General features: G+C 43.7%; 1 protein-coding gene across 1 annotated transcript; it reads right to left on the bottom strand.

The window, feature by feature from the left end:
- Positions 1-1437: 1437 nt before the first annotated feature.
- LOC149470375 (cystatin-like) lies at positions 1438-21250 on the bottom strand. Its single transcript, XM_089665364.1, has 3 exons — positions 20982-21250; positions 8590-8703; positions 1438-1673 (listed from the first exon to the last, which is right to left on the bottom strand). Exons 1-3 carry the CDS (start codon positions 21183-21185, stop codon positions 1596-1598), a joined length of 396 nt encoding a protein of 131 aa, XP_089521490.1. The 5' UTR covers positions 21186-21250; the 3' UTR covers positions 1438-1595.

Here is a 21250-nt window from a genome sequence, read left to right as displayed (position 1 = left end):
CGCATGTAAAAGGAGTATAAAAGTATGATTTTTCAGTCCTGGAGTATTGAGAAAAAGAGCACGTAAAAGGGTAAGCAGCATTTTTAAAATATATCTTCTGCTATATGAATAAGAAAAGGTGTAAAAAAAAAAAAACCACACTTTAAAAGTGGGTGCTATCCCAATTCAGCTGTAAAAGTGGACACAACTATGTATTGGGCCTAAAAGTCACATTAGAATGTGTAAAAAAAAAAAGCCTCCCCAGCAGCAAAAGGGTTAACAGGATTGTTTCCTCTGTTATTAGAGACCAACTCTAAGCTGTATTTTTTGTGGAGGCTTACAGTGCCTTGAAAAAGTATTCATACTCCTTGAAATTTTCTACATTTTGTCATGTTACAGCCAAAAATGTAAGTATTTTATTGGGATTTTATGTGATAGACCAACACAAAGTGGCACATAATTGTGAAGTTGAAGGAAAATGATAAATGGTTATTAAAATTTTTTACAAATAAATATCAGTAAAGTGTGGCGTTCATCAATCAATACTTTGTAGAACCATAGAACCATCTTTCGCTGTAATTACAGCTGCAAGTCTTTTTGGGGATGTCTCTACCAGCTTTGCACATCTAGAGAGTGACATTTTTGCCCATTCTTCTTTGCAAAATAACTCAATTCTGTCAGCTTGGATGGAGAATGTCTGTGAACAGCAATTTTCAAGTCTTGCCACAGATTCTCAATTGGATTTAGGTCTGGACTTTTACTGGGCCATTCTAACACATGAATATGCTTTATCTAAACCAGCCTCTCAACCTTTTCAATGCAGGAACCCTTGACATAACTTTCCAGTCTCAGGGAACCCCAGCTAAAATGACTTTATATACAATTCAGGATACATTAGTGTGATAGTCAGAGACAAGAATGCTCCTTACACTTGTGGTCATTGGGAAGAATAATCCCCTTACAAATTTCTAAAAAGATCAATGGTCTCAGTGGGAACTTACCTGAGAGGCAGAAACTGCTCAAGTAACCCCTGTCAACTTCTGGAGGAACCAGAGTTGAGAAACCCTGATCTAAACCATTCCATTGTAGCTCTCGCTGTATGTTTAGGGTCATTGTCCTGCTGGAAGGCGAAGCATGTAATCTAAGTAAATACAAATAGGTCTGAATACAAATGCACGCCCCACTTTTCAGATATTTGTAAGAGACTTAGGAAACCATTTATCATTTTCTTTTCACCTGACAATTATGTGCCACTTTGTGCTGGTCTATCACATAAATTACATTTAAGTTTTTGGTTGTAACATGACAAAATCTGGAAAATTTCAAGGGGTATGAATACTTTCAAGGCACTGCAAGTACTCATATTTTTTTAATAGGGGAAAAAAAAAATCTATTAAAAGAAGGTTTTCAAAATCTATAACAACCTACTGTTCATTTTCAATAAGCATACACAGTATGTATCTAGGCAATTAAAAGAGAACATTTATTAACCACTATTTTTATAAGTCACAAAAGGTAAATATGCAAGGATAAAACATCTTTAGAATTCCTAAATTTTGCTACTTTGTAAAACAGGTTTAAAAGTTTTTATTTTAATATCCTGGAAGATGACAGATTTATTGGCATTCCACTTTCTCCGTGTAAATTTTTGATGCCCACTTACAATTCACCACTATGAAGTGGCACGTTTTAGCCTGCAAGACAGAGAAAATTGCTGCTTAATACATGAATATCTGTTTGATTGTATATTTTATGAACATTTACTGTATAAACAAATTGATACTGCGGTTCAAAAAAACAAAAAAAAAAGTAAGTAGGAGCAATTGAAAAACACTAAATATAACCAATACAACATATTATGCACTGTTGTGGCAAATTTGATGTTCATCAATTAACCTGTTTTTTTTTCTAGAAAGGCTACTTTTTTCTAGATCTAAAAGAAGCCTGACACTATGTGCAACACCTACAATTTTGTTCTGATTTTAATAAGTTTATTTTGATTGTCTGCACAACCCATACAAGATCAGAGCAGAGACAGCACTACATCTTGGTCACTGACCATTTTATCCTGACCCAAACACCCTCCCAGATAGGAGTTTTAGTGCTTTTTTTCTAAATAAAGGCATGATCAGCCCATAAAAAAAAGGAATTTGGATTTACATGTAGATTCCATATCTTGGAGTACAATACAGGACACAGGCTGCATAATCATGGTCCCTGGGTTAAAACCTGCTACCTCCAGGTGATTGGACACGCCCCCTGGGAGTACCCCTATAACCCAACCTTGCTTCATGAGACCTCTGTTTTTTTTAACCACTTGCCTACTGTGAACATTCACCTCCTTCCTGCCCAGGCCAATTTTCAGCTTTCAGTGCGGTCACACTTTGAATGACAATTGTGTGGTCATTATTATACAGGATTTATATAGCGCCAACAGTTTGCGCAGCGCTATACAATATAAGGGAGACAGTACAATTACAATTCATTTCAGTACAGAAGGAATGTGAGGGCCCAGCTCGTGGAGCTTACAATCTAAAGGAAGGGAGAGGTGATACAAAAGTTGACAGCTGGGGGGGGGGGGGGATGATCTGGTGGAGGTGATTCAAGTACAGTTCTTAGGTGGAGGTGGGGCAGACTTCCCTGAAGAAGTGAGTTTTCAAAGATCGCCTAAAGGCAGACAGGGTAGGGGCTGACCGGACATGCTGTGGTAGGGGAGGATGGGAGAGGCTCTGGAGAAGTCCTGGCGGCGAGCATGGGAGGAGGTGATGAGGGAGCTAGAGAGGAAGATATCTTGGGAGGAGCGGAGTGAGCGATATCTGCGGATGAGGTTGGCGATGTAGCTAGGGGCAGTGTTGGGGATGGCTTTGTAAGCTGTGGTTAGTATTTTGAATTTTATACACTGGATTAGTGGAAGCCAGTGAAGGGATTAGCAGAGAGGGGCAGCAGTCACTAATCGGTTGGTAAGGTGAAAGTCTAGCAGCAGCATTCACAATAGACTGAAGGGGGGATAGCCTGTGTAACGGCAGACCAGTGAGGAGGGAGTTGCAGTAATTGAGGCGGAATATAACCAAGGCATGGATAAGTTGTTTTGTGGTGTCATTGGTCAGGAAGGGGCGGATTTTGGAAATGTTCCGGAGGTTGAGGGGGCAGGATTTAGCCAGTGAGTGGATGTGGGGCCCAAAGGAGAGGTCAGAGTCTAGGATTATGCCTAGCACCCTGGCATGAGGGGGAAGGACCAATGGTTGTGCTGTTGATCTTAATGGTAAAGTCATCAGTGGGGGATCGAGGAGGAGGAAATATTACAAGCTCAGTTTTGGAAAGATTGGGTTTAAGGTAGTGATGTGACATCCATGCTGATATGTCGCTTAGTAGATTTGTGATACGTGAGGAGATTGAGGGGGTGAGCTGGGGAGTGGAGAGATAGATCAGGGTGTCATCAGCATAGAAGTGGTATTGGAAGCCATGGGAGGTTATCAGTTGGCCCAGGGAGGAGGTATAGAGAAAGAAAAGGAGGGGTCCAAGGACAGAACCTTGGGGTACCCCAACAGGAAGAGCAGCGAAGGAGGAGAAGTTGTGACACTGAAAGTGCACTGAGAAAGGTAAGAGGAGAACCAGGAGAGAGCAGAGTCATGGAGGCCGATGGAGTGGAGTTTACAGAGGAGGATCGGGTGGTCGACTGTCTCAAAGGCAGCGGAAAGGTCAAGGAGGATTATGGAGTAATGGCCGTTGGTTTTAGCAGCTAGTAGGTCATTAGTGGGTTTTAGTAGGGCAGTTTCTGTGGAATGTTGTGGGCGGAAGCCAGACTGTCGGGGATCAAGAAAGTTGTTGTCGGTGAGGTAGCAGTGCATACGGTTGTGAACAAGGAGCTCGAGAAGCTTGGAGGCAAATGGGGGTAACCAGTGCACGTTCATTTTGACACAAATAGAGCTTACATTTGGTGGTATTTAATCAGCACTGAGGTTATTTTTTGCTAAACAAAAAAAAAAAAAATTTTGAAAAAAAGTTTAGTTTCTGTTAAGTTTTGTAAAGTGATTTTTCTCCTTCACAGATGTGACTGCACTGATAAGCATTGACAGGTGGCACGGACAGGCATTACCAATGGGTACTAACAGGTATCACTGAGGAGGCACTGGTAGCCAGCACAGATGGGCACTACTGGCCGCACTGATGGGGCTACACCAATCATTAGTGCCCTGATGAACAGTGTAGATGTTCCCCTAAGAAATGCCACTTACCGTCTCTCCTCTGCTCACGCACTGTGAGCGTGAGGAGAGGACTGCCGATAACTGGCATTTCCTGTTTACATGTGATTAGACAAAGCTGGTCACATGTAAAAGGCGTCTGATTGGCCCCCTATTTGGACACGTGATCAGCTGTGTCTGAATGACACAGTGAACACAGATTTCGCACGGCGCCTGGGGCACGCAAGGCGTGTGGTTCTGGGAGACCCTCCCAGAACTAGCCGACCGAGCTGTAGCTGTCTTTTGGCTATAGCACAGTCAGGAAGTGGTTAATAAGCAATGAAGAGAATCACAGGAACAGAAAGGAGGTTGCCTGTGCCCTGTATCATACTCCAAGGTATGTAACGTACAGGTAAGTCCATCAAAATTCCTTTTATCTTAATCGCACAGTACAGGACACTGGCTAACACAAGGCAAACAAACCATGCCAAAAGGCCCAACAAAACAGACAAGGGTCAAAAACAGCTCAGAGTGTGGCTCAAAGAACCTTACAACCAAAAGCTGCATCTGCAGAAGCCTGAACATCCACCTAGCAAAACTCAGACAAGGTGTGAGCTGAACACGCAGTGGCAGCCTTATAAAGCTGAGCAAGTGTCAGAATGCCCAGGGATCTCCCACTGACCTGGTGAAATGAGCATGTAAAAGGTACTGGAAGTACAATGAGTTGTCTTATCCATCTAGCAATAGTGAACTTGCAAGTAGTGTGTCCCTTTTGAGACACTTTTGGCAAGACAAAGTCAACTTTCTGGATAGAGAATGTGGCTTTCAGATAGCTCTAACCACATCCAAACAATGGAGAGAAATTCTTTTGAGTTGATTAGGAGCAAGGCACAAAGAAGGAAGGGCAAAGTATTCATTAAAGAAGCGTAGCTAAAGCTATTTTGGCTATATTTCTCTGGTAGGCCATGGGAGTGCAGTTCGTTCTGCACTCCTGTGACCGGTTTTAGCCCATGGTCGACTAACTTCACAGAGCTGGTCCAGGCTCTGAAAAGGTCCTGACCATATGGTCGGGATCCACCAAGAAGCCTGGACCTGCAAATGGTTAAGCCATTCAGTGATCTGCCGAGAGCCTGAGCCAGCCCCTTCCACAGCCCAGCACTCTAGTGAGCACTGGAGGGGCAGCGCAGATAGCCAGAGAATGAGTCATGTTTTTTTGCACAGAGCGGAGAACTGAGCGATCAGTCGCGTTTGATCACTCAGTTCTCACTGCAGAGCTGATGTGGGACAGGCAAGTACAAAATGTCCATACCCCTCTTTTAAGGTGGAAAGCGAATTCTACTTAAGCTAGCAAGAAGGGTCTTGGACACAAGACCACTTTATTCTTATGAAAAATTAGGAAGGTCTCCTTACAAAAGAGAGCCTCAAACTCTGACATGATCGACAACAAGTAGGGCACTGTGCAGGAGAAAATCACCCAATGGGAGTTTCCTAATGGGCTCAAAGGGTGAGAAAGAACTAAACTGAGATCCAAAAGAAGCACAGGGTTCTGTAATCAGGGTCTGATCCATGAGACCCCTTGAATTAAGGTTTTAACTAGTGATATAAAAATTGAAAAGGTTGAAACCTGTCCCTTCGGAATACTTACAGCCAAATTCTGGTCAAGTACCACTTGCAGAAAAGCCAGAATTCAATGTCACTGGAGCAGTCTACTGCAGTCACGTTCAGCTTCCAGGGAGGACTGGCAAGGTATGGCATACGCATAGTTACAAGCTGGTCAAATGTAAATATATTTTATTCACACTGGAGTTCTACTTCAACCTGAATGGAAGCCATGGAAGTATCAGAGCATCCAATGCAAGTGCTAGAGGGTCCTTGATCCTAGCCACAAACGGTAACTAACTGTTGAACTGGGAGGCCAGGATGTCTACAGCTAGACTCCCTCATTTTTGATATAGGAGTTTGAAGACGTTGCAATAAAAAGGAAGGGATGAAGGGACCATTCCCCTAGATCCAGGCAGTGACAGTTGAGGTAATCTGCCTTCCAATTTTCCACAACCTGGATGTGAACACTAGAGATTGCTGGACAGCATTTTTCCACTCAGGAGAATGATCAGACTTCCATCCATCAAGGCTGTGTGACTCCACGTATCTATTGTTCAATTGCACCCTGATGGGGTGTCCCTAAAGAAGGGGGATTGAATAGGATAAATTATTCCCCCCGTCCCCAAATTAGGTTTTGGCTTCAAAGGCAAGTCTAAATCTGACTGTCCTTAGACAGATTTTGCCTGGTTTGAGTGAAGAAAATGGTGATAGGGATAGAGTTTAAAAATCTTTAGTTCCCATTTGAAACCTCTGATTGAACTGATAGGTCTGGGACCCAGAGAAATGAAATCTAATAGAAGTACCCCAACTTTTTTGGAGGCAGATTTGGTGGGTTTTGGGTTCCAAGTCCTGTGTCGAAAAAAGGCTGAATTCTGGCTTTGAAGATGAAGCCTGACGACAGCGAAGGGGTGCTCTACATTTTGAGGAAGAAGCAGCCCCTGAAGAGGGGGATTTGGAGCCTCCTGCTGTTGAAGAAGCCTTGCCTCGCCTCCTGCAACATCCTTTATGAACTTCTCAAGTGTATCACCAAAGAGACCTCCTCCTTTGAACAACATATGAGAGATGTGTCTTTTACAGGCAGTTTCAGCTGACCAGTCTTTTAGCCATAAGATTCTCTGTATATGGACAGAAATTAATGCCATTCTGGAAAGTTCAGCTTCCAAATCAGGTTCAGACTCTGGAAAGGGATGGCTGTATTAAAGTAAATAGTTGTCTGAGAAATTCTGATTGTTGAAAAAGCTGCCTTGGTCAGGGAGGCTGCTTGTGGAGTGCTTGAGACAGGGGTATAACCAGACACAGAGGCCAGTGTTAGAAGACAGTCCTGCTCCAATGCAGGAGAAGCATCATCACTCCGACCAGTTTCAGTTCTTTGCAACCCATCTGTCATCTTGTGCCAGTTTTCTGCTACCACTATAAATGAGGATATTCCTCTTTGGAGTACTCATGAAGTAGGATATGAAAAAAATGGGGCAAGCATGCCTGAGAAAGATACAAAGCACATCATGCGTTGACCGTCCTATGGCAAAATCCTTGTGGCATAAGTGTGGGGACAAAGTACCCGAGTACCTCATAAAAGCTCTTGGCAGACATGGTGGTATTAGTGTGACCTGTGGTGTGCTGTAACAACTAGTCATACACCTGAGACTAAGCTGTGAATGGAGGAATTTTTAATGCCAAGTCTAAAAGTCTAAGCCCTCCATTGGGAAGTCAAACATTCCCAGTTTCCTGAGTTATTATTATTATAATGCAGGATTTATATAGCGCCAACAGTTTGCTCGGCGCTCTACAATATAACGGGAGACAATACAGCAACAATACAGTTTTAAGGTAACCCTGACTACTTTTCAAACTGTTCCCTACCCACTCCCAGCACCTATGCTTACTAACCTGTGTAAGAAAGCTGCATATACATACCTATTTTCAGGCCACTCTAGTCATGTGATATGATCCAACTCACCCCCCCCCCCCTTCCCCGTGAGCCAGTGCAGCTGCAAAGAAGAGGGAGCATTGACAATGGATGGGTCATTGGGTGACATCACCAATTCAGGCTTTACTATACATTGTCGAAACACTCTCTCCTCTCAACAGCAGTGCTGCTGCACACACAGGGGAGATCATGTAACTGGACTGGAGCAGGCTGAAAATAGGCAGTATACAGATCTTCCCAAGATTAGTAAGCACAAGTTATAAGAGGGGGTAGGGGACAGTTTTAAGAATGGTTATTTAAAGCCTTTTGACATCGCCGATTCCTATATGTGTCCAGGTTTTGCAGGTTACAGTGAGCATACCCCTGGAAGGGTCTTCAGGGTCTAGGAACCATACTAATGGACAACAGCCCTTTGCATTTAGTGCCAAGGTGAGCATCCAAGTAGGATCCAGTGCCCAAAGCAACATTACAGGGAACCCCTACAGCATAGGGTCCAGGTACAGTTTCCAATTTATTATGAGGCTACCCCAATCCAGATGAAATGGTTCAATTGCTAGAGGAAGAAGTGAAGACTTGAAGAATTTGAAGTAAATAAAAACTGGTTAAGTATAGAGACTTCCCTATAATGGGAAAAAGGGACCTATCACCTAAAGACTAGCAAAAAAAAAAAAAAAAAAAATGGGGGTCTCAAAGTGGGGTAGGTGTATAGGGGGAAGCCAGTGGCCATGTCAAAAAAGCTTTGCCAGTGTTCAACCACTTGAAAGTTGCAGTCTATAACCCAGGATCTATGATTATTCAGCCTGTGTCCTGTACTGTATGATAAAGATAAATGCTTAGCCAAATGAACATATAAAGTCTTATGTAACATGTACAAGGTAATTCCTCATCAGCGCACAATACCTTAGCAAGAGAGGGTTCTTCATGGAATGGACACTCGTTAATAGCAGTGGTTGTTTTTTTGCATACTGTTCGGCGAATTTCCACGTTCATGTCATATTTCAATCCATTTACCAGCTAAAAGAACAGAAAATGTAGATGTCAGTTTTATCATATCATACATCAGACAACTGAATAAATCAGATAACATAAGTGTCTTATGACAAACTGTATCTAAGGGTTCATACACACAGGATGCAAAAAGGCTATGCAGGATCTTGCTGGCATAAAGAAAATGCCTGTAAATGTCCATAAACTGCTTCAGTTTACATGTGCTCAAATGTTTAAAACGTTCACATCTATAAAAACGTTCTTCCATTATTACAACTGTTTTTAATCCCAGCACGTACATGCATTTACATGTGTATATTATGCAAAAATGCCACGGGTGCAGAATGTTCTGTTTTGATTTTCTGCAGCTGAATACAGCTGCTCTCTCTCTCCTCACAGGACTCAGAGGCAGTAGCTGGTGCCATTGGCTTCTGCCAATTAAAACCTGTGATGAGAAAGGATGGAGCGGGGCTGATCTGAGCTGCACTGTGTCTATATACGCACACAGCCCCGCTCATGATTAAGCACGTACAAGTGCCCCCGCCCCCCCAGCAAGCAGCTTGATATGGGGGCACTCGGAAGGCCGGAGAAGCCAAGAGCACCAGCGGGGGATGCCAGAAGAGGAATAAAGTGACTGCTTTGTGCAATACCATTGCAAAAATAGGCAAGTATAACATTTTTTTCCTAAAATAACAACAAACACACACACACTTTACAATCAATCACTTTAAGCTAAACCTTGTTTCCTTTTTTTTTTTGAAAGTTTGCTATAGATGGATTGAAATTTGGCTGGTTCAGCAGAGGCCAGACGAATTTCGATCCCTCTATGGTCATTCTTGATTTATACAAACACTAATACTTGAAGATACTAAATGTAAATTAAAATTAAAAAAAAAAAAAAAAAAAAAAAAAAAAAACACATACAAAAACATGTTATACTTACCTGCTAAGTGCAATGATTCTGCACAGTAGTCCTGATCCTCCTCACGAGTCACCCACCAGCGCTTCAGGCTCCTTCCCCTCTGCTGAGAGCCCCCATTGCAAGCTATGAGCTATGGGGGCACTTGAGGGATCTTTTTTTTTTTTTTTTTAACTTTATAAATATTTATTGATTTTCCAACATACAAAATATACAGCCTTATTCTCTTAAAACCATAGAAACACTAACACTTTTAAATATGTTCCTCTTACTCCCATTTTATTCCTACCCTCCCAAACACCCCACCCTAAAACTCCCATCTATCCATCCCCCCTCCCCCACCCCTCCCTGCATTTATCTATCTCCCTCACATAAGAGTAAAAAGGTATACCGTAAGCATTTTTACCCTATACCTCCATATATACAATGTTCAATTTAAATGCTTCCCATTTGTTCCATCTCTCATAATATCTCCCCATCATATCTTCGTTCATATGGTAAAGTTCCTCCACCCTACGTATACTATCTACTCTGTCAACCCAGTCCTCTACTCTCAGCACCACTTGAGGGATCTTGTTCCGGAGTCCTGCTCTGTGCTCCCACACTCCATTCTCACTGGCTGTGATTGATCGCTCAGTGCACAGAGACGCTGTAACAAGCAGATCCAAGGTGCTGAGTACCATGTGATAGCTGTGATGACCAACCATATGCTATTGTTTACAGTGTTGCATACAGCAGGGGAAGAAGAGCGACTAAGTACTTCTCAAGGGAAAGAATGAATGATCAGCTGCTGCTTTCATTCCCTTTCACTGAACCTTTACATGCCCCCCTCCTCTCCTACACATACCATATCCATGCTCTCTAGTGACCGGTTATTTAACCATTCCTTCCCCATTATCCTGCACTTCTGAATATTACCCTTGTATCTCCATCCTGCCACTGTATGCGACTAGTACACCAACCCCTTCACTTCCCCTTCCTCCGCTGTGTATGACCTGTACATTTAACCTTGCACTCCAGGAATTCAGCAATTTTGCCAAAATGTGCTGGCTTACACTATGAAGTTAAATCCAACAGTGTGCATGTAACTCATGGCCATCTCTCTTTAAGTAGATCTCCAGCATTTAGTGAATTTGAAAAAATGGTTCATTTCGACCAAACTGGTGCAAGCCATCTATTACCTTCACTAACAGATGCAGAGGCTGTGAGTACTTTATAAACTGGATGTAGTCTCAGCTGAAGACACTATATAGTGCTGTGTTCTGGTAGCGGGCTAGGAACTTCCCATCCCACTCCCAGAACAAAATCTGTAAGTACCATCATTTTTCACCATTTCATGGGTGTATGCAGTTTTTTGGCCTGACACATTTGGTATCTATTTACTCTACACCAACTCACCTTTATTGTAAAAAAATTGGTGATTAGGGTATTTTGTTTTCTGAAAATACATCAATCAGCCATAACATTAAGACCACTGACAGGTGAACATTAATTTTCCTTGGGCTAATCATATTAGCCTACTATTGGGTCAGCTCCACCCCTCTGACCCCACAGGACAACCCCCTGCCAAAATAAAAGGAGGGACTCCCTTCAACTCAATGTTCCTTTTTGTCCACGCTCCAGGATAACTGTTCCTGCGGTTCTAGATTTGGATTCTAGGAAGATAAAATATTCGCTATCTTTCAGTCTGATCCAGCCTCTCCAGGTAGAAGACACTTTGGTCCATAGCCGAAGTGCACTGGCGCGATTGGGGCTGCCTAAATGGCATGCTGTGAGGATTCCTGTGTTTGTGGTTGGTTGAGGATTCCATTCCTGGGAACTGTCCACACAGTTCTGCCCTTCCCTATAATGGTGCGGGATCAGCTTTCAGCAGCATGACATCACTTCAGCTGGGGCGGCGTAATGCTTCCTAGGTTACAGGGCGCCAGAGGAGGTTCCACCCTCTGGAGGGTGGCTTCTTCTCGTTAAAAAAAAACAAAACAAGTCTGGGTACCGAGGAGGCAGAGGTGTTAGGGGACTGGTGTTTTTCTGCAGCTAACCACAAGTAACAAAGGAAACTGCAGGAGTTGGGTAGGTGAAATTCTTTTCATTTTTTGACCAAATTTTTATTAAAGATTGAGAAATCAATGAGTCATCCAAGATTGGAAGTAAAGGCATGAGGATTGGACTCCAGATAGGGGAGATGCTGGTCTGCTACAAAGGAGAAAAAAAAAAAAAAAAAAAAAAAAAAAAAGGGCTGTATGCTTGCCTGTAGGGAAAAAGACTGGAAGGGAAGAAAAAGTAAGGCTAAGACAAGTTGCATTCCTTCTCCAGCTTCTTCCAGTTTTTAGGTAAGATAGAAAATGTTCTTCAGATTTCTGCAGCGGTGATGGTTACAGTTCCCGTTCTTCCTCACAATGTTATTTAAGATCTTCCAGGCATTCTTCCCCAAAGCTGGCTGCAGAGACTTGCTGAGCATGTGGTGCTTCCACCATGCCTGAGAAGTTGGTTTGTGACAGCGGTTTTAAAGAAGTGGCCCATGATAATCTGGCAGAATTGCAGCAGGTTAAAAAGTATATGTGCCAAGCAGTGACGAAGTGTCTGAAAAAGGTCTCAGCAAAGTCAGAAAGTTCCAGGTCAGGTACTGTGACTCTTATTTAGATTTTTCCTTGGTTCCCCTCTTTTCAGAACGGTAGTAAAAACAGGCTATTTCTCAGGAGGAGGATCCATCGGAACCTCCACAGAAGTTGAGGAAGTACGTCCCTAATATGAAGAACATTTTGCCGACACTAGAGAGAAGAATGGTCTAGACCAGACACAAAAGTAAGCCTCCAAAACAAGATGTCAAAACTATCCTTTCTGATCAGAGGATTCTGTCACATTGATCACGAGTGACACAGACTGGCACGACATCACATGGATGGACTTGGATGATTCTGTGGCCCACCAAGATAATCTCAAGATTGGATGCAGAATTGAAAAAGATCTACCTCACAGCTGAAGCAGCTTGTAATCCTGCAGTAGCCTTAATATCAATAGCCAGAGCTATGAGGGCCTAGGTGTCATCAGTACAGGAAATGGAGGATTGGCAGGACTTGTTCCTTTCCACAACGGGGGAACTCAAGCTGGCAGCAGATTTTGTAGCAGAGGCAGCAGTGGACCTCATGCAGTTGTCAGAGTGATCACTCGTTCAGTACTCTCATTTAGTGGCAGCAAGTGATGGGCCAAACACCCCCGTGTTCAGTTCATGGTCGAACATTCAAACCTATTGACCGCGAACTTAATGCAAGTCTATGAGTCTCAAACTTGTAAATCCAAAAGTGACCATTTTGAAGGCTTATATGCACGTTACTCACCATGAAAGGGTTATGGGGACTAGGGTACTGCCCTGAGGGACATGAATCAGGAAAACTACCATTTTAAAGGGGGAGTAATTTTTCACTGCAAATAAAAAAAAAAAAAAAAAAAAAGGAAAAATTCCTTTAACCGATTCCCAACTGCCCTATAGCAGAAGTAGAGCTACAGGGCGGCTGGGATACACAAAATCGCACATATATACATATGACACGCTCCCTACCCACACCGCTATTGGCTCCTTAGCATGTCAATCAACGGATCTTGGCCAGGACTTGGTGATCATCAGCGGAGCTGACAGGGGAGAGGTCTATATGTAAACTACACAGATCTCTCCCCTGTCAGCATGAACAGGTTGCTTTGTATTGCTCTGCACAGCAGATGTTTACCCCTTCCTGCTTAGTGTCATTAGTACAACGTCAGTGCTTTTTTATTAGCACTGACCACTGTATTAGTGTCACTGGAGATGCCAGTGGCAGTTGGCTAGCAAGGGGAAAGGGCAGCATCAGGGTGCCCCCTTATTTAAAGGAGTACCCTGATGCTAATGAGACCCCCTGCCCACAGACCCCCACAACCACCAGGAAATGATTGTGGGGAAGAGGCCCTGGTCGAGTCCCCTTCACCATGCCAGGCCTGTGCTCGGATCAAGGGTCTGGTAGGAATTTAGGGAGGACCCAAAACTTCCCCCCCTATTTTTTTGGGGTGGGGTTCCTCTTAAAAGTCCCACCAAGACTAAAGGGCCTGGTATGGCTTTTATGGGGGAACCCTACGCACTTTAAAAGAGAAAAAAAAAAAAAGTTTACTGTGGGGTCCCTCCTAACCTTCCTACCAGACCTAAAGGGCCTGGTCTGGATTAGGGAGGGGGGAACCCATGCTGTTTTTTTTAATGTATTTTTTGATTTTATTATTATTTACTTACATAGTGTGGGGTGGGGACTGTGCACTGTGAGAGCGTAGTGCTTTGTGGGGTGTTTGGCGGGCGAACAGTTGGTGGTGCCTTCACATCATAACCCTTCAGAGTTGTATGCACCTGTCACACAGTGTGTTGAAAAAAAATGGGCCTTGGGTGTTGGTGTCTCTGCACTGTAACCCCTTACAGTTACTCTTGATGAGCGCAGGAATTTGCACTGCTCTAAAAAAAAAAACTGAAATTATATGTACTGTCACACAGGTGCGGAAACATTGGTCCTTGGGTGCTGGTGGTGCCTTAATACTGTAACCCCCTCACAGTTATTCTTGCTTATAGGCAAAGGAATAGGCACTGTTAAAAATTAGAAGAAATTTTTTTTAAATTACATGCACCTGTCAGAGGCGCAGAAAAATTGGGCCTTGGGTGTTGGTGGTGCCCTAAACCAAAAAATTGTTGGAAGCTAGCATAATCAGGATTCAGGAATAGGATAGGCAGCATAGGCAGTTTTTAAGGGATCCCAGATTCCTAACAAAATGTATTCAGTTACATCAGCATCAGGGGCTCGATAGCGTCTGTGGACAGACGCACTCTTATCTGTCACAAAACCTCCTTTCAGAAAGCACACTGGATGCAGGACAAGCCAATAGCTCGATTGCATAATCAACTAGTTCTGGCCAGTGATCCATCCTCAAGACCCAGTAACTCAGTGGATGCTCAGTTGGAAAGTTCTCCAAGTCTGCTCTTGCCCAAATCTTGCACCATATGATGCAGACGTTGCCAATAGGTGCTTAAACCTAACAGCCCCGGGCGCTGAAGACTAAAGAATTGTTTAAAGTCATCGGTCAGCTGGCCACCTTGTCCACCTTTCTTCCTTTGACCGAACGAAGCCTCAGAAACAAGTTGTCCAAGAAATGGTAACCTCCCAGTGTCTGGAAAGGTGTAACACAAATTTTTCTTCAAGGCGTCCTCAAGATGTATGGTGGTCATGTCACAAATGAGATGGTTGGTGGGCAGGCTGAATTCATGTTGAATGTCAGACAGCCAAACACTGGCCATGTATGACCACCGGAAATGGCAACAGACTTTTCTGGCCTGCCTCAGAAGATCTTGTAAGCCTGGGTACCTGTTTAAGAAACTCTGCACCACCAAATTCAGGATGTGTGGCCAAGCATGGAACATGTGTCAAGTGTCTGTCGGAAAACAGAGAGAAAGTTGGTGCCCTTATCACGTACATCCATTCCTGGCTCAAGCTGCCGTGGCGTCAACCACCTCTGAGCCTGCCCCTGCAGAGCTGACAATCTCTGGCCTGGAGTGGCTCCTGTCCCCTAGCAAGCCGAATCAGCACATAGCATCTTTTAGCCTGACTGCTTACATAGCCCCTTGAATGCTTAGGGTGCACTGCTGGTTCAGAGGACAATTCAGCAGAAGAGGCCATAGAGGAAGAGGAGGGGGTGGAGCAGACAGATGTGGCAGAATCAACACCAGCTTTCTGGAGGCGTGGTGGCGGAACAAGCTCCAGCACTGAACCATATCCTGCATCCATCCCAGCTGCCGGCAGAGTTACCCAGTGCGCCTTTAAGGAAATGTAATGCGCCTGACCATGTCTGCTGGACCACATGTCAGCAGTAATGTGGACCTTGCTATTGACCACCCTGTCCAACAACGCCAAAACATTACCTTCCACATGATTGTACAGAACTGGAATGGCCTTACGTGAAAATAAATTTCTTTTCAGAACCTGCCACTGTGGTATAACACATTCTGCAAATTCACAGAAGAGGAAAGAGTCCACTAGATGGAAAGGCAGCAGTTGTAATGCTAGCAATTTGGCCAAGCTAACATTTAGAAGCGGAGCATGTGGATGGGTGGGACAGTACTTTTTTTTTTTTTTTTTACTTTACAGTTTAGCAACTGGGGTAGTGAAATTTGCCTAGTGAAATCAACAGGTGGTGTACTGCTAGCAGATTGGGTGCAAGGAATTGTGGCACCCATTACTATACCATCATCCCTCTCAGTGGAGGCTGTTGAGAGGACATGAGGTATAGTAGGGCTAGAGATCCCAGATGAGGAGTAAGAAGTCTGCACTTTTTTATGATGTGGGTCTTTCAGGTGCTGTTGCCAACGGGCTGCATGGCAGGTTGTCATATGTCTTGTCAAGCATGGGGTGCCCAAGCGGCATCACTCCTTTCTTCAACTTGGGAACCAATATTGGAGTATTTAAATTGCTGCATATCCTCCAGCAGCATGGAACTGACACTATGATCGAATAATTCAGGCGACTCCTCTGAGCATAATGATGGGGCTACGGAAGGAGTAGCTGTGGACAAGGAGCATGTGGAACAGGCCACTTTGGTAGCTGCAATGGAAGGCAAACTAGTATGAGCCTGGGTGACAGAGGATGAGCTTGGTGCACTATAAACCTGACGCTGCAAAAAAAATAAAAAAAATAAAAAAAATGGGAACAGCGGTGACGCAGAAGACTGCTCTTCACAACACCGCACTACACTGTCTCCTAACACACCACAAACTACCTTCATTTAAGGCCACCAACACACTACACAAGGCTGCTGGAATGGGAGCCATGACTGGCCAAAGTCACCGAGACTTTGGCCAATTATGACTCTCACAGTGCATTGAGCTGTGATTGGCCAAAGCACTGCACCTGACCTGTGGTCAGGTGCAGTGCTTTGGCCAATCACAATGCACTGTGAGAGAGTAGTGCATTGTGGGGTGCGGTGGGCAAACAGCCCGCCAAACACCCTTACCGCTCGTTTGATTGACGAACACACGAACACCCAATGTTCGATTCGACATCAAGACCAACACTAGTGGCAGCCAAGGGGGCTCTGTGGCTCAAGCATTGGATGGCTGACAGAGCACAGTCAATGCTTGGATTCACTGTTCCATATGTTGTCAAGATTCTGTTCGGTATAACCTTGGATGAGTCTAGTCATCAAGCATCTGTTGGTAATGGTTACACAGGAGAGGAAGAGGCAGCAAGCTCTCTTTTAGTACTGCAGCAAGATCCCACAGAGCAGTTCTGGCAGTCAAGATCCTAACGATCTGGAAGAGATTATCTGCAGCAGCCCCTGAAAGTTCCTCAGTCTACAGCTAAGAGTCAGAAGGCCAAGTCTTCAAGGCTCCAAACCAGAAATTAGGTCGTTTGGAAGATCTGCCCACCCAGACTCCATGAGTGAGAGCGAGATTGTCTCTGTTTGCACATGTCTGAGTTAGGAACAGATTCAGGACCCTTGGGTTACCTTGGGAAAAAATGTATTATTTTCCATTATCTGGACGATGTCCTGCTTTTAGCAGATTCTAAGTAGGGGTTGTTGGCTCATCAAGTAAGAACTCTCAGCGTATTCAAGGCCGTTGGATAGGTAATCATTTTAGACAAGAGACAGTTGACTCCTTCACAAAGGTGGGATTATCAGGGCATAAGGTTCAACATGGCAAAGGGAGAGAAATATGTTGATGTTTCAAGCTCTAAAGATGGCTCTGTCAATTTCAGCAAGACACTGCATTAGGGTGCTGGGCCTTATGAACACAGCGGTTCCCCCATTAGCCTGGGTTAGGTCACATCTCAGACACCTCAAAATTCTTTTTTTTTTTTCCAACAGTGGAACAGTTCATTCATCAGGAGATTATCCATCCCCATTTTGTCAGGCATCAACTTAGTGGACAAGGTCAGCCAACTTGCATCAATGACTGTCACTTTTGGTCACAAGATAACCACTTACTACCAATGCAAGCCTGAAGGGCTGGAGGCCGCACTGCCAATATTAGATTGCCCAAGATAAAAAAAAGTGATCATTCCTCGTTCCTCCAATCGCCTAGAGCTGGTGGCAGTGGTAAAAATGTTGAAATTCTTTGGTCGGCTGCTTCAGGGCCTTCATGTGAAGCGACAACAAAATGGCAGTGGCTTATGTGGTGAATCACAGCAGAACAAGGGGCCTGCTTTTATTAGTTTGTGCCACAGATCCGATTCAGTAGACAGAGTCTAATCTGTTGTCTCTAACAGCATCTTATGCAGGCCATAGATGGGGAGAAAAACTGCAGATTTTTCTTTTAAAAAACGAAAAATCGGTTGTTCAAGTGGCCGACGTTACCATCAATGGTAAAAAAAAAAAAAAAAAAAAAAAAAAAAAATAATCGGCCGATTTTCTACCCGTCTAGAGCCGGCAAAAAGTGTCCCTGCAGAGAGCTCTGCTATTTCTTTGACAGTTCTCTGACAGTTCCTTGACATTTATAGAAGTTGCAACAATGTATCTATTTGTTTCCATTTAGGATACAGATGTTTTTATTCGGAAACAAATAGATACAATGTTTCAACCGCTGTAAATGTCAAGGAACTGTCAGAGAACTGTCAGAAATAGCGGAGCTCTCTGCAGAGACACTTTTTGCTGGACTGGAATTCTTATTTTCATCCTCATCCTCTTCTTCTTCTTCATCCTCATCCTCCTCCTCCTCCTCTTCCTCTTCCTCTTGCAGGTCACTGCTCATGCGCAGATTTTTTATCGGTAAAAAAAAAAAAAAATCGACCGATTTGCCCACTAATTGCCGCGAAAATCGGCCGATCGGCAAAATCGGCCGATTTTTTTCCAACTTTACCGAAAAAAAAAAAAACGGCCAAAATACCGAAAAACGGCCGACCAAATCGCCCACTAACGATCCAAAAATCGGCCGATTTTATTTTCGGCCGAAAAATCGGCCGATTTTCGACCCATCTATGGCCTGCATTAGTTTCCGGAAAAGGAAAATTCACACATGAAAAGTATTGGGACACCCTTCCAAATCATTGGATTCAGGTGTTCCAATCACCTCCATGGCCACAGATGTATAAAATCAAGCACCTAGGTATGCAGACTGCTTCTACAAACATTTGTGAAAGAATGGGTCGCTCTCAGGAACTTAAGTGAGTCAGGGGAGGGGCACTGACGTCACCACGTACCCGACTCCTACGAACGGCGAGTACAGGCAGTGTGTGTCCGCACGCCGTCTAGGCTGGACACATCACATTCACTAAAGGCGCTGTATTATTTTAATATCTGTAAGTGCAAAATTGGCACTAATAAACATATAATTTAAACTAAGGATAAGGCACTATTCCTCTCTTTTTTCCTCCTGGTAATACGTGGAGTAATAGGGAGAAAGCAGATAAAATCTGTTGGAGGGAGGACCTCATCCTGGATCTATCCATAGCAGGATCAGCAGGAGCAAAGAGGCGAACCATCCAGCCTGTTTTCCATAGAGGAACACATCAAGTAACCCTTTACCTTTTTGAGTATTACCATCTATGATAAGAATAGTACATTACAGCAATTTTAATAAGCCCCATTTAGATGGGATTTCATCCGTGATTGGACTCTCATATGTATTGGACATTTTATTAGATTTTTTTATTTTTTTTTTTCGTGAGCAATTAAATGAATTGAAGATTTGATTTACATTGAAGTAATTTATGTTAATATTTTCATTTAATTGCTAATACTTTTATTTAATCTTAATATAGGTTTAATATAAGGGCACGGCACCATTTTTTATTTTTCTTAAGTGAATTCAAGCGTGGTACTGTGATAGGTTGCCACCTTTGCAATAAGTCCATCCGTGAAATTTCCTTGCTACCAAATATTCCATGGTCAACTGTTAGTGGTATTATAACAAAGTGGAAGCAACTGGGTACAACAGCAACTCAATCACAAAGTGGTAGGCTGCATAAAATGACAGAGCGGGGTCAGCACATGCTGAAGCGCACAGAAGTCGCCAACTGTTTGCAGAGTCAATAGCTAAAGACCTGCAATCTTTGTGTGGCCTTCAGATTAGCACAACAGTGCATAGAGAGATTCATGGAATGGGTTTCCATGGCTGAGCAGCTGCATCCAAACCTTACATCACCAAGTGCAATGCAAAGTGTTGGATGCAGTGGTGTAAAGCATGCTGCCACTAGAGTCTAGAGCAGTGGAGATGTGTTCTCCGGAGTGACGAATCATGCATTTGTCTGGCCATCCCACAGACATGTCAGAGTTTGGCGGTTGCCAGGAGAAAGGTACTTGCCTGACTGTATTGTGCCAAGTGTAAAGCTTTTTTTTTTTTGGGGGGGGGGGGGGTTGTTTCTCAGGAGTTGGGCTTGGCACTTCATTCCAGTGAAAGGAACTCTTAAGACGTGAGCATACCAAGGCATTTCAGACAATTTCATGCTCCCAACTTTGTGGGAACAGTTTGGGGATGGCCCACGGGTCCTCATTTCTCTGTGCGGGTGGTGCGGCTGCATGGATTTTCGTCTATATCCGTAGAGGCACCACCCGCACAAATATGAACCTAGCCTGAGTAGTGATGCACTGAGGCTCACCACTAATCGCCGTGAACACAAGCGGCATGACCGGGAGGACGCCATCCCAGACGAAGAGTCCCGCCTGACCGTCAATCTGCTATAGGCCCAGCAGGAACTGGCTAATTTGGGTACAATGTTGCATGACAGTCTTCTTCAAAGTATCACAACACCGATAACAGAAAAACATGCTGGTAATGGACAGGTATTAGTCCCCATTTACACTTCTAGTTCACTTCTAGGAACACACGTTTCTTTTTTTTACACATTTCCACACGTTGCACATAGGTCAGGTCATTCACATGTGACAAAGAAGCTCCAGAACCTTTTTTTGGACACAAAGTATCATGCAATTTGGTGCATTTTGCCACATGACAAAATGTGAGTCTGCTAACCGTGCTTGGGGGGGGCCATTAACAAAGAATGGTGTACAAGCACGGTACATGTTGCCAAAATGGAGGTTTCCTGAACACTTTTTCATGCATTCTTGAGGGATTACGGCCCTGCAGGCTGGCACTCAAGTGGTTAACAATACTTAAAGGAAAAAAAAAAATATATATATATATATATATATATATATATATATATATATATATATATATATATATATATATATTTTTTTTTTTTTTTTAGACCAGAGATACATTTTGACAATAAGCTATTTGTAAAACTAGGAATGTTTTCGGATTTGAAGAAGCGAATTGCCTTATGATGCCTTCTAATTAGAGCTAATAATGTCCCCTCATCTCTCGGTTGATGCTTCCAGTCTGAGAAGAGGGATGCCGATGCGGGCACAGTACCGTTACCTCACTCACCTGCACGGTGGCGTTGTGCACCTTCACTGGGCGGCTCTGGAACATATCATTGTTGGCCTTGTTGTACTCGTACATGGCATACTTCAGCGCGTCCTTCACATTCTCATCATCAACACTCAGCTCCCTCGGAGCCCCGACCAACATCGCCCCATAGCAGGCTGCAAAGAGCAACAACACCGCCGCTGCATACAAAAGCTTCGCCATGACTAATGAAGAACCAACGACGAAATGGTTCTTAACGGCTAAGGGTTTCCCATTGGAATGCCGGC

This window comes from Staurois parvus, unplaced genomic scaffold (genome assembly GCF_062004578.1).
Source record: "Staurois parvus isolate SC_StPar_1 unplaced genomic scaffold, SC_StPar_1.0 ptg000048l, whole genome shotgun sequence".
NCBI lineage: Eukaryota > Metazoa > Chordata > Amphibia > Anura > Ranidae > Staurois > Staurois parvus.
Note: the sequence above shows the minus strand (reverse complement) of the source record. Positions and strands in the feature narration are given on the sequence as shown.